We start from the raw sequence: 15,977 nt of genomic DNA, 5'->3' as shown, positions 1-15,977 counted from the left end.
ACAGAGGGAGAGCAAATAAAAGAAGCAAAGTAATGAAAGATGACTTGAGAAATTATAGGGATTTAAGTTTTGGCAGTTTAAGATTTCGTTAGATTTTTTCTTGCGATAGTTTTAATTTTACTTTTTTGTTTTCAAACTTTTCTAATTGCACGATTTTATTTTAATTGCTTAAAAAAGGAAAATAGGTCACATGGCATAATAGGATTCGTCGAGTGACTTGTGCTTTGTATATAAGGGATTCCATAGTTCGACATGAATATCACTCGATCCTAGTAAATTGAACTCCCCTACTTGTCAAACGCAATACCATCTAAACAATATAAACTGCACTAGGAATAATCTTATGCGTAGATTAAGATAAATTAAAATTATATATTATGATATATATATATAACACAATGAAACTCTGGAGATAGGTCGTTTGATACATCATCATTGATTTCCTTAATTTTCTAATGTTTTCGAAAAAGAAAAATAGATTTACGATTAATAAATTGTAAACAATCAGCACTAGTGCGATAAAGAAATGAAACAAAAGTGATAAATTACAAACTAACTGTATTGTAATTTGAAAGAAGAAAAAAAGATTCGAATACGATTACAAATACCTGTGGTAGGAGACAGCTTAAATACGGCTCGCGTCGGCTTAAGAGTGGGAGAATGAGCAAATGGCTTTTATCAAAACGACGACAACTTACCTCGTCTAAAGACGAAATGACACGCGTTTATTAGCCTGTGGGTCTTAACTCCTATAAACTAGTTCGAGTCAGCACAGATGGAACATACCTTTTATGTTCTGCAGATGCTTAAAGTCAAGAGTCATATGTATTTGTTTTTGTTTTGATATTAAATTTTTTTTTTTTTAAAACTCTGATAACAAAAGACCTTCCTGTGACAGAAATTTTGCTTGTCAAAGGGTTTTCATAAGTTAATCGAATAAGATGATACAAAGTTATGAAAGAGACAAGAAAGACTGGTTAAATGTTTTCTTCTGAAGTAGATACTATCACCAACTCACCATAGATTCAGAAGAGATAATTTGTTAAACATAGAGTTCTTTCTCCTTTTAGCAACAACAACCACTTCTTTGTCCTTAGTTTTCAGTGTTTCCGAAAAGAACCAATATAGTTGTAATTAAGTTCACTAAGCAAACATGATAGTATGTTCGCAAACGCTTCTAACAAGCTCATAGTCGAGTCAATGTATATACCCACACAAAAATGATAAGTAAAGAAACCAATACACAGGCTATAAATTAAAGTATTTTATAGTTACATGAAATCATCACATAACTAGAATTATGCAACCATAGAATGGGATGATGAAGTTGCCCCAAAGAAAAGTTTTTGTTTTAAAACACATAGAAGCACAATGAAACACCTTGTGATGAACAGATGTATATAGAGTCTAAACATTGACATAAGCAGAATGTAAAACCTCAAGGTGACTCGAGGGATGGCCTTTAACTCCAGCAACAGATTGCAACCACTCAATCTTACCGACAATCTTACCTCTGTCATGGAGTCTTTCAAAGGAAATCTCGGCACACCAGATATCCACTTTCGTATTCTTAGGGTTATACTTGAACCAAAAGATCAAAATGTTATATAGTACCGAAAGTTCTCAGCAACTCATCACACGGTGACGTATCCCAAATAAAGCTAGCCATCGGTTTGTAAAAATAATTATGAAGAGCCCCTAAACCCTCGACTTTCTTCCACTCCGAATCCTCTGGCTCACTCCAAAACATATTCCCGTAGTCATCACAACTGTATAATACATTATCCGCCATACTAAAACAATAACTTTTGGTTCCTATCTTCGAAAAATCAACATCCTTCATCCTTCTTACCCATATACCTTCGTTGGGAGAGTAGTATAATAGGTTTGGTGAATTCCAGAAAGGCACTGCGTAAACCTTCTCACCCATTACCATGGTCTTTCTGATTGGCATATCGGCTCTTACACTATCCGGTACTGGCGGCAAAGGAGTCCAAGTTTGAGTCTTTGAGTCAAATACCTCTCCATAGGTCTCATTATACTTGCAGCCTCCTAACACGTATATCTTCCCATCAACGACTCCAGCAGCCGCGCCACATCGAGCCACTTTCATGGAAGGGACTTGACGCCACGTGTGAGTCCGACAATCCAGGAGCAACACACTAGAAGAAAGGGGGTCCGAAGAACGGAAGTACTCTCTCTTTCTCTTTATGGACCCACCGATTACATATATGCCACACTCAAGCGACCCCACGGAGAATCCTTTCAAAGGGTGAGAAGAAGGGCAAGGAGGGATAGGGGTCATGAGCTTGTTCACGGTCTTTTCACGGCTGATGATGAACCAACGTGAGGTTGAGTAAGGACCACAGATGCTCAAGCATACGTAGAAGCAGCTGTAACCTAGCTGCGATCGAACCTCGTAGAGCTCAGGGGAAGCCACGAGAGAGCGGTATCTCTTGGAGACGCGAGATAATGTTGCATGGTCCGATCTCGCGGGAGTTGAGCCATGCAGCTCAAAGCTACCTCATCTGGTAACGACGATAAGGAAAACGAACGAGACATGGACGTCTTCTCCTTCTTGTTTCCCTGTGGTTCTTCAGACAATGATTCGGACATTGTCGCAACTTTCTTGTTATTGTTTTGATAGAGAATCAACGTTTTACATATTAGGGTTTATTGCTTCTCTTCTTTTATATGTAAACCCTAATTACTATGTAGCAACTCTACAATTGCCTCTTTCGTATACCAAATTTAAGTTTCTGCTAAATATTTGATTAGAAACCCAATAATCATAGACCAGAGTACTTATTGGGCTGCTTAGCCCAAATTATATCCATAGAAGCAAAAAGATGTGAGAAGTAACAAGCACCGTTGTTTTTCATATAGTATAGTTTTAATACAATCTGTAATCTATTATTATACAAAAGCCTAGTAGGTATCCAAAGTTTACTTTAGTGCTAGCTGAACTTTCACTCTTTTTTTTTCTTTCTTTCGTCGTTATCACTACGCACCTTCGTTTGATCTGGTGGTGCAAAAGCTTTTAAAATCCACTTTGTGCCAACTAACAATATGTTGACATAATTATTCTAACAATCTTTACTTCTTTCTTCTGCCTTCTTTTTACTTTGACACTAGTATGTTCTTGGTATTGACTTGGACTCACATTTTTCTTTTGTTCTTTGTGTTATTTTTTCTTCTCTATCTTTACTTTCTTTATAAACACTTTATCACGGCTGTCGAATAACTTGGTATATAGCCACCTACGACCAGTCCATCAAGCTAAACAACAAAATATTTAAATATATACATGAACCTCGATAACATATCTTCTCACTGTTATATTATATATATATGATGTGGAATGTGGAGTGTTATATATAAGACAAATAATTTTATTGCGTTGAGTGAGGATTTTAAAATGATTGCTAATTTTTTATGATTTATTAGCTTGGAGTTTTTGTTTGTTTTCTAGTCCAATGGAATGTATTCATGTGTATATAAGATGTACATAACAAACAATTAACTAAAACTTGTCCAATATAGAGGTACATTTTATAATTAGCAAATAAAGTTTCCCACCTAATAAAGATTTTAACAAAGGCGACGTACCATTTGGTCCGCCAAGCAAATAAAATTAGTTTAGATTTCCTAATTTATGTCAAACAAAGTAGGACCAAATTGAAATATGAATATTCAGAATTTAAAAATAAATAAATAGAGTTCAGACAACTAACATCTAACCACTACTACAAAAAGTTAATGGAAACATGCCCCACTGATATTGTAAGTTGCAGATGTAGAGACAAAATGTTTATATGACATCTTTCGTGTATACTCGTTTTAGTATAAAATATACTTACTTTACTCTCATTTTCTACGAACTCTCTTTTTTTGGTCAACCATCTAGAGATTCTCTTTATATCAGATAACCACATAATTAGAACCCAAAGATGAATCTTAAGCAGGCTTTATTCATTTATGCAATGGTATTAAATCAAACTCGACCATTGAAAAAATCGATTTCTCATCTTTCTTAAATTTATAATGTTCTCAACAATACCCAAAAATGTTGGGGGAAAGTCACACGGCGCAGCGGAAATACTAATGGTCGTGTTCCTCTGACCTTGTGCGAACCTGTGAGGAAAATACTTCGACGATGGCAAGATATCAAAGTTGCGATAACTAAATGAGACACACAATTTTTACGTGGAAAACCTCCTCGATGTGAGAAGGAAAAACCACGGGACCGTAGTCCACTCAAAAATCCACTATATAAATGGTATGAGTACAACCACGTCCTCCCTGTTCAACAGCCTGAACAGAACAGAAAATCTAGCTACAAAGAGCTATCTCCAACACAAACAACAACAACAAGAGAGCAACACAAAGCTTCAAAACCGGCAGCAACCAAACGACCTCAGCTCACAAAGATTCCGGCTTCCAGAAACTAATCCAACCGTACAAATCCAAGATAAACAAGTCGACAATACCTCTGCCAAATTTCAGCTCAATAAGAGAAGATCTCACCGTTAGATTTACCAAACACCCAAGACTGCTCTGCTGAAGAACTATGGCGACCAGCTTCAAGAAAACCCAGACAACAGAAGATCCAACCGTTGAAATCCAAATCCCTTCGGTGAACCTCTAACCCACTGACTGAAGAAGCTTCCCACAAAATATCAGCCCGATCAGAATCCGTTTGACCCTCCAAATCCAGTCTTGAAATCACCTTACGAGTTTTCTCCTTCTCTCTCTTTTTCTCCTTTCTCTCTTTTGTCTCTCTCTCTAAACTCTATTATTGTGAGTCTACAGTGCAAAGGGTCATGAGAATTATTATTATGTCTCATGCCCACTTGGTTCTCTCCATCTAGGAGGGACCCAACAAACTCCCCCTCCGACTAGATGGAAGAAACAGCCATTCCGACTATCTCTCGACATACCTCAAGCTTCCCCCTCGGTAATGACTTCGTCATCATATCAGCTCCATTATCATCCGTATGAACTTTCTCAAGTTCCACTTCCTTAGAAGCAACCACATCACGTATCCAATGATACCTCCTCTGAATGTGTTTTGACTTCGAATGAAATGTAGAATTCTTTCCGAGACAAATAGCGCTTTGACTATCACAAAGCAACACATACTTTTCTTGCTTGAAACCGATCTCTTCACAGAAGTTCTTCATCCACAACAGCTCTTTACAAGCTTCAACTGCAGCAATGAACTCTGCCTCAGTGGTAGATAGTGCAACACACTTTTGCAACCTTGACTGCCATGCCACAGCTCCACCCGCAAATGTTACCAAGTAACCCGAAGTAGATTTGCTAGAATCAGCATCTCCCGACATGTCAGAATCAGTGTAACTGACAAGCAATGACTTCTTACCTCCAAATGTAATCTTCAAATTAGAAGTCCCTCTGAGATATCTCAAAATCCACTTCACAGCATTCCAATGTTCTCTTCCCGGATTGGAGAGAAACCTGCTGACAACTCCAACGGCGTAGGCTAAATCCGGTCTTGTACAGACCATGGCATACATCAAACTACCCACTGCAGAAGCATACGGAACCTTCGCCATATCTTCCTTCTCCGCATATGTCTTCGGACTTTGTTGACTGCTCAGTCTTAAGTGTGGAGCAAGAGGAGTACTCAACACTTTAGACTTGTCCATGTGAAACCGCTTAAGTACTTTTTCAATGTACTTCTCCTGAGATAAGTGAATCAGCTTCTCACCTCTATCCCGAACAATTCTCATACCAAGAATCTGTTTCGCTGGACCCATATCTTTCATGGCAAAGGACTCACTGAGCTGCTCTTTCAACTCCTTAATTTTGTCCATGTTCCTGCCCACAATCAACATATCATCGACATACAGCAACAAGATGATAAAATCATCCTCACCGAACACCTTCACAAATACACAATGGTCTGAATCAGTCTCTGCATAACCATGCTCCCCCATAACAGACTTGAACTTCATGTACCACTGCCTTGGTGCTTGCTTCAATCCATAAAGGCTTTTCTTCAAGCGGCAAACCAAATTTTCTTTGCCCTTTTGCACATAGCCTTTCGGTTGTTCCATGTAGATCTCTTCCTCCAAATTACCATGAAGGAAAGCAGTCTTCACGTCCATTTGCTCAACCTCTAGATCAAGGCTCGCTGCCAATCCAAGTACAACCCGAATGGATGACATCTTCACAACAGGAGAAAAGATTTCATCATAATCAATTCCCTTCTTTTGGCTGTAGCCTTTCACAACCAATCTAGCCTTGTGTCGAGGTGGCAAATTGTCATCCTCATGCTTAATTCTGTACACCCACTTATTAAGCAGAGTCTTCTTTCCCTCAGGCAATTCCACCAACTCAAAAGTATGGTTCTCCTCAAAAGAATCCATCTCCTCATCCATGGCTCCAAACCACTTATCCTTGTGTTCATCCTCCAAAGCTTCATCATAGCTTTCAGGCTCTCCCCCATCAGTAAGTAATACATACTCACTAGGATCATACCTTGTCGACGGTTTAAGACCTCTCTCGGATCTTCTAACAATAGTAGGTTGGTTCTCAGCAGCTGGTGTCTCACCATGATCGTCACCATGATCACCACTACCATCTTCATGTGCGGGAGCATCTGCACTGGGTGTATTATCCTGAACCTCAACCTCAACCTCACCGTGAACCGATGTAGAAGGAGTAGCCTCTGTATCGATCAAACCCTCAAAAATCTGAGTTGGGTTTTTGGACTTGTCAATGTCCTTAATCGTTTGATCTTCCATAAACACAACATCTCTGCTCCTTACGAGCTTCCTCTCAACGGGATCATAAAATCTGTACCCGAACTCATCATGACCATAACCGATGAACACACACTGCCGCGACTTCATCTCAAGCTTCGATCTATCAACCTTGGGAATATGAACAAATGCCTTACACCCAAAGACCCTCAAGTGACTGTAAGAAACATCCTTACCAGTCCAAACCCTCTCTGGAACATCACCATCCAATGGAGCACTTGGTGACAAATTCAGCACATGAACCACCGTGTTCAAAGCTTCTGCCCAGAAAGTCATCGATAAGCCTGACTGTGAGATCAAACATCTCATCCTCTCGACAATCGTCCGATTCATCCTTTCAGCCAACCCATTTAACTGTGGAGTATGAGGTGGCGTGAATTGATGCCTTATTCCATGCTCTTTGCAATAAGCATCAAATGGTCCAAGATACTCTCCACCATTATCACTGCGGATACACTTCAGCTTCTTCCCCGTTTGTCTCTCAACCAATGCCACAAAGTGCTTGAAATATCCCAGCACCTGATCCTTCGTCCTCATAGGAAATACCCACGACTTCCTTGAATGATCATCAATAAAAGTCACATAATATGATGCGCCACCAAGAGATCTTGTCTTCATTGGACCACACACATCTGAGTGTACCAAATCCAGTACCTCGGGTTTCCTAGAAGGTGCGGAAGACTTGAAAGATACCCTGTGTTGTTTTCCCGCAAAGCAATGCGAACACTTCTGTAGGTGCAAACCAGAGATTCCTGGAATCACCTCATTCTTAGACAACACAGCCATTCCCTTCTCACTCATGTGACCGAGTCTCTTATGCCATAACTCCATGGCATTATCATTCTCCACCGCATTAACAATATCTTTGGAGACCTTAGCCTGCATCCAATAGAAAGATGAAGACTTCTCACCTCGAGCCACAATCAAAGAACCGCGAGAGAGCTTCCATTTACCACCACCGTGCAAACTGAAATAACCCTCATCATCAAGTCTTCCCGTCGATATCAGATTCATCCTAATATCAGGAACATGCTTAACATCCTTAAGCACCAGCCTAGTACCAAGACTAGTCTCCAAGCAAACATCACCAATGCCAGCAACCTGAGCCATCGCATCATTCCCCATCTTCACAGAACCATAATTACCCGTAGTATAGGTAGAAAACAAATCCCGCTGTGATGTAGCATGAGTAGTAGCTCCACTGTCAATCACCCAACTGGTGTCCTGGCATGCGACATTAATGGCATCACCCTCAAGAAGAATGAGAAACTGATCTTCGGTGAGAGTCACCCGATCCACCTTTTCTTCTTGATTTCCTTGCTGCTTGTTTTTCAACTTCCAGCAATCCTTCTTCATGTGCCCTTTCTTATGACAGAAGTAGCACTCCATATTAGCAAATCTATTAGACTTGCTCCTGCTCCTGTTCTTGTCTCTCTTGGGATCTCTACTTGTACTTCTCCCCCTTGACTCAGTAACAAAGACATCTGAACGCGAACTGCTAGCATTCGACTGCCTTCTTGCTTCCTCATTAAGAACACTGTTCTTCACTGAATCCATCGAAATAACACCTTCCGACGCGGAGTTACAAAGAGACATCCTGAAAACCTCCCAAGAGTCCGGTAAAGTACCGAGAAGCCACAGACCGTGAATCTCATCATCAAACTTGATGCCCATATCAGACAACTTGTTGAGCAATCCCTGAAACGCATTCAAGTGATCTGTCATCGGAGTCCCCTCCTGATACCTCAGCTCAATCAACTTCTTGATCATGTACATCTTGTTGTTTCCGGTCTTCCTAGCATATAACTGCTCCAGCTTCTTCCACAAAGAACGAGCATCCGTCTCAGTCTCAATATGATGCAACACATTATCATCTACCCACTGCCTTATCAACCCACACACTTGGCGATGCTGCAGCTTCCACTCTTCATCCGTCTTCTTCTCAGGTTTCTGCTCCTCGAAGACTGGAACATGGAATTCTTTAACAAAGAGCAAATCCTCCATCTTGCCCTTCCATAGATGATAGTTAGCACCATTCAAGCTTATCATCCTGCTCATATTTTCCATCTTTCACACAAGCAAATAACAACCCAAAGTTATCAAAACCAAAGCTCTAAAACCAGAAGCTCTGATACCACTCTGTTGGGGAAAGTCACACGGCGCAGCGGAAATACTAATGGTCGTGTTCCCCTGACCTTGTGCGAACCTGTGAGGAAAATACTTCGACGATGGCAAGATATCAAAGTTGCGATAACTAAATGAGACACACAATTTTTACGTGGAAAACCTCCTCGATGTGAGAAGGAAAAACCACGGGACCGTAGTCCACTCAAAAATCCACTATATAAATGGTATGAGTACAACCACGTCCTCCCTGTTCAACAGCCTGAACAGAACAGAGAATCTAGCTACAAAGAGCTATCTCCAACACAAACAACAACAACAAGAGAGCAACACAAAGCTTCAAAACCGGCAGCAACCAAACGACCTCAGCTCACAAAGATTCCGGCTTCCAGAAACTAATCCAACCGTACAAATCCAAGATAAACAAGTCGACAATACCTCTGCCAAATTTTAGCTCAATAAGAGAAGATCTCACCGTTAGATTTACCAAACACCCAAGACTGCTCTGCTGAAGAACTATGGCGACCAGCTTCAAGAAAACCCAGACAACAGAAGATCCAACCGTTGAAATCCAAATCCCTTCGGTGAACCTCTAACCCACTGACTGAAGAACTTCCCACAAAATATCAGCCCGATCAGGATCCGTTTGACCCTCCAAATCCAGTCTTGAAATCACCTTTCGAGTTTTCTCCTTCTCTCTCTTTTTCTCTTTTCTCTCTTTTGTCTCTCTCTCTAAACTCTATTATTATGAGTCTACAGTGCAAAGGGTCATAAGAATTATTATTATGTCTCATGCCCACTTGGTTCTCTCCATCTAAGAGGGACCCAAAAAAAAAATGAGAATCACCATCACGACAGGTCACGTCGGTCCACCTTTATAAATAAATTTCAGTATATGTGATGATTACACCATTAGCTGAATTTGGAACAACACCCGGAAAGTTAAAAAACTAGTGATCAGTATTAAAAAGTCAACGCCTTTGTTATGCATATTCTTTTTTGTCACGAAATGCATATTCTAACTAGTAACACTTTCCCCTAGGGTTCCTCTAAATAATCGAGTTGGTATTGTTATAGATGTTTGCCACTGATTCACCGAGTCATCTTTAATGAGTTCGAGAAATACATCCGTATATAACTCGTTGTTAGGAGAAATATAAAAAAAGGCTTCTAGCCATGCCGTGCGTCGGCATATGATAAAATGATGTATATAGGCATATCATGTGCAAGTTGCTTGTTGCTACCATCATGTAATTTAAGACGTATTACTGAAGAAAACTAACTAAAAAAGATCATATAATTTGCCTTGTTGCCACGATTAGTATATGGGTCAGTTAGTTAATTGTGGAGATTGAATAATAAAACATTATCATCGCTAACCAAGTAGGTACGTTAGTTAAGAACATGTGCTTAAACTATACAATGACGCTATATATATGTACTGCGTGTATCATCATCGTGTACATATTTTGCGTTGATGCCAGCTCGTCTTACCATGATTACACAACACACGGGATTTTATGATTCTGCAAATTCTTCTGTGGGTTCGTGCGCACATGCGTTCTCGCTCATTGCGATGCATACTCCTATCTGCAACAATCCAGCTAATAACTTTATTAAATGTTCTGGTGCTGAAATGAAAATGATGAATAATGCTAGTTTTTAAATTTCAATGTCACGCATTTGCAAAACTAAAGCTTGATGTAATAAGATTCAGAATGCAAGTAGTATCGTGATAGCTAATCACCCTAATATATACCCCATCTATGTATAAATATTGATGTTTTTTATCCACAAATACTAAAAAAATCAATACATTTTTTTTTTGTCTTTTTACATTTTGATTTTACTAATAAAGTTTTACCACTCATATATTACATTTTAACTTATGTTTTAGTTTCTTAAGCAAATACATTGATTATACGCTAAAGCATCAATTTTCAAATACAAAATTAAAACCCAAAAATCAATCATTCAAATATGATTTTACATATAATTTATTTAAAACTACACATTCTTTGCTTAGAGCTTCTTTCTATTTTGCTCTCAAATTTCATAGGTTATTATGACTTATGAGTAACAATAACTATTAAATGAAAGATTATTATTAATCCCAAGGATTCTATTATTTTTCTACTGCTTTTGTAAAGGTGAATAACTAAAAAGGGGAAGTAAAATAAAAATTGGAAAAAAATAAGGAAGGATAAATCGGGGAAATATATTAAATAAAGCGAAATTAAAAAAAAAAGGAAAAAGAAAACCATATTTACTCTTTCTCATCTGTTCTCTCTCTCTCCACCGCCAATCTCATTAAAGTATTTCCCTTTCTCTCTCTCTCTTTCTCTCCGCCGATGATAAACGACGGCGACTCTCACCGCAACTAAAAGGGGCCACAAAACAGTTCCAAAAATGGCGGAGGAAGACGTCTCTCGCAATTTCCGAGCCCTGGTGGAGAACGCCGACCGCAAGTTCGCGAGAGTCCGCGATCTCCCTGCCTTGGGGCGAGCGCAGAGCCACTACTTCCACAAGGTCTTCAAGGCCTACATGAAGCTCTGGAATTACCAGCAGTCCCACCGCCCCAAGCTCGTCGCTTCCGGCCTGAACCGGTGGGAGATCGGCGAGATCGCGAGCCGGATTGGGCAGCTCTACTTCAGCCAGTACATGAGGACCAGCGAGGCTCGCTTCCTCCTCGAGTCCTACGTCTTCTACGAGGCGATTCTCAAGCGGAGGTACTTCGAGGAGGAGAGGAAGGATCTCAGCGCGAGGTCCAAGGAGCTGAGGTTCTACGCGAGGTTCTTGCTCGTGGCGTTGATTGTTGATCGGAGGGAGATGGTTTTGCACTTGGCTGAGAAGCTTAGGGCTTTGGTTGACGACAGCAAGTCTAATTTTAGGGTAAAAAGATTCAATCTTTTTTGATCTGAGGGCTTTTGATTCTGTTTTAAAAGTTTTGATCTTTTGCTGCAGGAGACCAACTTCAAGGAGTGGAGGATAGTTGTTCAAGAGATCACTCGGTTTACGAAAGCTGACGTGGACTTAACTTACGTCAGGCCGCTTCGTTACTGCGCTATGCTTGATTCGTATCCAGCTTCTCAGACGTACCTTGCGAGGTTCCACGCTACGAAGCTCTTCAAGTTTCGTGATGCTCTACTAGCTAGCTACCACCGTAACGAGGTAAGCATTACACAAGCAGTGTTTTGTTTTTATTGAACCTAAGATTCATATCTCATTTAAACCCTGTGGCCTTTTGTAATCATTTAGGTGAAATACGCTGAAGTGACGTTGGATACGTATAGAATGATGCAGTGTTTAGAGTGGGAGCCTAGTGGTTCTTTTTACAAGAAGCGGCCTGTTGAGACGAAAGAGAATGGTTTTGTGGTTGATCATACGTTAACTTCTGGGATTATAGATATGAAATTGGCTGCTGATATGGCTGATCCGTCGTTACCTCCTAATCCTAGGAAAGCTGTTCTTTATCGTCCCACAGTATCCCACTTACTTGCGGTGAGTTTTTTATTATCTGTTTCATATTAGGAAAAAAAATCTTTAGGAGTTTCTGATTTTTTTTTTTCCCTTTATTATGTATGTTCAGGTCTTGGCGATGATTTGTGATGAGCTCTCTCCAGAGTGTGTGATGCTGATATATCTATCTGCTTCTGGTTAGTTTTCTTTTTGTTGTCACTTTGGAACTTCTTGATGTTAACATGTTGGTGACGGTTATCCAGGTGGTCCTGCTGCTCGTGAGAATGTTGCGCAGCCAGAGAACGCTGTCGGTTCAAGCAGAACATCAAAAAGCAAGCTGCTTGGCCGAGCTTCCCAAGAGCAGAAGAGTTACAAGTCAGAACCTCATAGCAATGGACACAAATCTTCTGGGGGTTATTATGATGATTGTCTTTGGTTAGGTCCTAGAGGAGGCTCTGGTAAGTTGTTTTCCTCGGATTTACATTGTTATATGTCTCCAGTGGGCAGTGAATGAGCAGACTTTTCTCACTCACTGTCTTGTTTTTTTTTTTCTTCTCTTCAGGTTCAAACAACCTTTACCCTGGTGATCTAATCCCTTTTACAAGGAAACCGCTTTTCTTGGTCATTGATAGCGACACTAGCCGAGCATTCAAGGCAGGTTTGTCCTAACTTAGTCTTATCATTCTCTCAGGAGATTCTTATAGTTGTTCTTTGTCACTGTGCGATATTGGCTAACGGATTGTGAGCTTCAGGTTTTGAATGGTGCAGAGAGAGGGGAGCCTGTTGCTCTACTTCTTTCTCCTCTGAAGCCATCTTTGGAGAACCCATCATCTGCTGATGATACAGCAGCAGCACTAAACGGAAGTCAGTTTACTTTTTTCTTGACAGCTCCTTTACAGGCATTCTGTCAAATGCTGGGCCTCTCGAACTCGGATCCCGAACCTGTAAGCTATTTGATTTTGAAATACATTTGTAAGACATAATGTGGCATTTCTTCTTCTTACCATCTTTGATCACATATCTTCAGGAGGTTTATGATGAAGCAGAGAGCATACTATCTGCTTCTTTCTCTGAGTGGGAAACGATCCTCTTGACTTCCAAAGTCTTGAATCTTGTCTGGGCTCAGGTCTTGCCTGATCAGTTCTTAAGACGGCTGATTCTCAGGTGAGTCTTATTTTTTCAAAGTTTTAGGGAATGAGAACCACACAAGGCAGCTTCTCTAATATTACCTTGGTTGTTGTGTAGATTCATATTCTGCCGGTCTGTACTCACTTGCTTGAGCCGCACAGAGGATGATGACCCGTATTTACCACAATGCCACCCTAGTCTCCCAGACTCGCTCTCACCGGTGTCTAAAACGGTGCAGTCCACAGTAGAACGGCTAGCTGATCACTTGGGTGTTGCCAAATCTTTCCACTTCAGCAAGACGTAAAACTAGAGAAACCTATGAGCTTTTCTCTCCATCTCTGTGGTTGGAGGTTGGTAGGGGGAATAGGTTGTATGTTCCTTTTTTTTTTTTAATAGAAAAAGTCTGTATTTTTTTAGGGGTATAAAGAAAGTGTAATTTGGAGATTGAAATTTTTATTTTTAGTTTTGATGATTCTTTAGTGTTGCGTCCCTTTTGTAAAAGATTAGAACCCAGGTAATAATTTACTAGTCTCTTTTCTTTCTCTCTCTTCTCAGGATGATTTGTCTTTGTGTATCTGAGGATATTATGCACTACAACTCTGCATTGCATAAATAAAAGTGTGTCATTGTTCTTTGTTATGACTTATGATGATGTTAATCAACATTTGAGCTAGCTAGAAGAAATTAAGATTGAAACTTAAAACCAAATAGCAAGGGAGAAGATTAAATCATAGCCGTTAAATATTAAAAGGGGTTTCCGTAAGATTGAATCTTAGCCATTGAGTCCAATTTCTTAAACGAGCACCACTTGATTTCGCTCGTCTTCTAAGAGGAGGAAACATGGCGGATTCCAGGTGAGTTGGGTTTCGTGTACTACTCAATCGCAATTGATCTGTGCTGGATAATTGGGTGGGATGCGGATTGATTCATATCTGGGTATTGGTTTTAGTTCGATTGAAGCTATAAAATTCATGGGGAGAATTAGGTTTCGGCTTCGATTTTGAGTTCCAAATAGTCATTTTGATATGCTTACCTCTTGTGGTAAATTCATATCCTCGAGGATTTGGATTCTATTTGACCTCTGTTTTTCTCGATTGCAGATAAGACTTACAGCTCCTATCATCCCAGCAAAGATCATTTGATTTGAAATCCACAATTCACGATGCTGTTAACACTAAAGCCCTTTGTGCCTACTATCACACTAAAGCCTCGTTATTCATGTAGCGTTCCTCATCATCGTGTTAATTTCTGCAAATCCCCCTTAAAGCTCAGAACGTATGCGCAAAATGGCGGTGGCAACAAGGAGTCTTCTGGTGGCGGAAACAGACCGGTTAGTAACGATGATGATCCCAAGAAAGATGGTTTCAGTTTCCGGTTGGGGGATCTATTGAAGCCGGATCAAGATAACTTTGCGGCCGTTGGATTAGCTGGAGTACTCACATGGGCTAGCCTTCAAGTCTTGTCGCAGCTATTCTTCATATCTTTTGCTATCCTTGTCGCTGCTCTCAAGTATTCTTTCATCGCTGCGCTTCTCATTTTCATTCTCGTCACCCTCCTTTAGCTCTCTTGTAATGGCAGAGTCTATACTAGCTCTTGCTACCATTGCTCTTTTTCTAGTGATTGAGTTGAACAATTAGTAATAAAAACTAAAAAAAGACATGGAATGTACATGAGCTTGGTTCTGTTCTTACAGACAACGCTTAAATTATTGTCTTCTTACATAACAATTAAGTAAGGATATCTCAAAATCAATCGAAATATTATGTCATTTAGACTATCTTATTCATAAGCAAAATCCAGAACATGTCTTTTTTTTTTATCAAAGGTCTAGAAAAATAAGAGAGATTACAAAAGAAGATTGTGCTACTTTTTAGATGACTTCTTCTTCGAGCTAACAGCGACTTCCGGTTTAGGATGCTTCTCCGCTTCACTTGGATCCAACCACTTGAGTGGATGACGGTTGAAGAATGGCCAGTTTGGCACCGTGATCAACGTCGCGACACCAACGCCTCCCGCGTAAATCAACATCATCGTCCTAAACGACGCCGTCGTGTAACCAACGACGAACGCCACGACGGCGGCGATCAAGAGCAGTATCTGCATCAGCTGCTCCGCTAGTTTCTGTCCTTGCCAATCCATAACTGAATCAACACCAACCAAAACGATTAGATCCTTCGAATTGAATCCAGATTTGAAAAGAAAAACACGAAATGCAATTGATTATCACCGGATTCGAATCTACAAGAACAATAATCAACAAATCAGAATCCGTTCACGGATCAGATCTTGTCAGAGAGAATCCATACCTGGGAAAATGATGTGAATCTTCTCGAAGGATGTGAATCTGGGCGAAGAGGAAGATGACGACTCCGAAATTGGTTTTTAATGCAAAATAAACTAAACCGGAACGTAACGTGCCCGTAGGATTCTGTAATTAATGGGCCTTATCTTTAGGCCCATTATGTTTCCACCTAAATT

At 40.2% G+C, this 15,977-nt stretch overlaps 3 protein-coding genes across 6 annotated transcripts; 2 read left to right on the top strand and 1 right to left on the bottom strand.

Moving 5' to 3' along the window:
* Positions 1-11,165: 11,165 nt before the first annotated feature.
* Positions 11,166-15,207, top strand: LOC106439499 (protein SCAI). 3 transcript variants are annotated; one of them, XM_013880956.3, is made up of 10 exons: positions 11,166-11,804; positions 11,877-12,083; positions 12,171-12,413; positions 12,502-12,568; positions 12,635-12,829; positions 12,934-13,025; positions 13,124-13,315; positions 13,399-13,535; positions 13,617-14,353; positions 14,600-15,207. In XM_013880956.3, exons 1-9 carry the CDS (start codon positions 11,322-11,324, stop codon positions 13,801-13,803), a joined length of 1,803 nt encoding a protein of 600 aa, XP_013736410.2. In that variant the 5' UTR covers positions 11,166-11,321; the 3' UTR covers positions 13,804-14,353; positions 14,600-15,207. The 3 variants fall into 3 exon arrangements, with proteins under 3 accessions (XP_013736410.2, XP_048600958.1, XP_048600959.1); XM_048745001.1 differs by having other exon boundaries at positions 13,617-14,435; XM_048745002.1 differs by lacking the exons at positions 13,617-14,353; positions 14,600-15,207 and having other exon boundaries at positions 11,182-11,804; positions 12,934-13,029; positions 13,399-13,462.
* Positions 14,662-15,207, top strand: LOC106439464. The gene has a single exon (XM_048745003.1). The coding sequence runs from the start codon at positions 14,662-14,664 to the stop codon at positions 15,058-15,060; it is 399 nt and encodes a 132-aa protein (XP_048600960.1). The 3' UTR covers positions 15,061-15,207.
* Positions 15,208-15,247: 40 nt separating this feature from the next.
* On the bottom strand, positions 15,248-15,908 carry LOC106439484 (signal peptidase complex subunit 1). 2 transcript variants are annotated; one of them, XM_013880944.3, is made up of 2 exons: positions 15,806-15,908; positions 15,248-15,737 (listed from the first exon to the last, which is right to left on the bottom strand). In XM_013880944.3, the coding sequence occupies exon 2, from the start codon at positions 15,636-15,638 to the stop codon at positions 15,363-15,365; it is 276 nt and encodes a 91-aa protein (XP_013736398.2). In that variant the 5' UTR covers positions 15,639-15,737; positions 15,806-15,908; the 3' UTR covers positions 15,248-15,362. The 2 variants fall into 2 exon arrangements, with proteins under 2 accessions (XP_013736398.2, XP_013736390.2); XM_013880936.3 differs by having other exon boundaries at positions 15,248-15,640; positions 15,806-15,876.
* Between the last annotated feature and the right edge of the window lie 69 nt (positions 15,909-15,977).

Source organism: Brassica napus, chromosome C1 (assembly GCF_020379485.1).
Source record: "Brassica napus cultivar Da-Ae chromosome C1, Da-Ae, whole genome shotgun sequence".
NCBI lineage: Eukaryota > Viridiplantae > Streptophyta > Magnoliopsida > Brassicales > Brassicaceae > Brassica > Brassica napus.
Note: the sequence above shows the minus strand (reverse complement) of the source record. Positions and strands in the feature narration are given on the sequence as shown.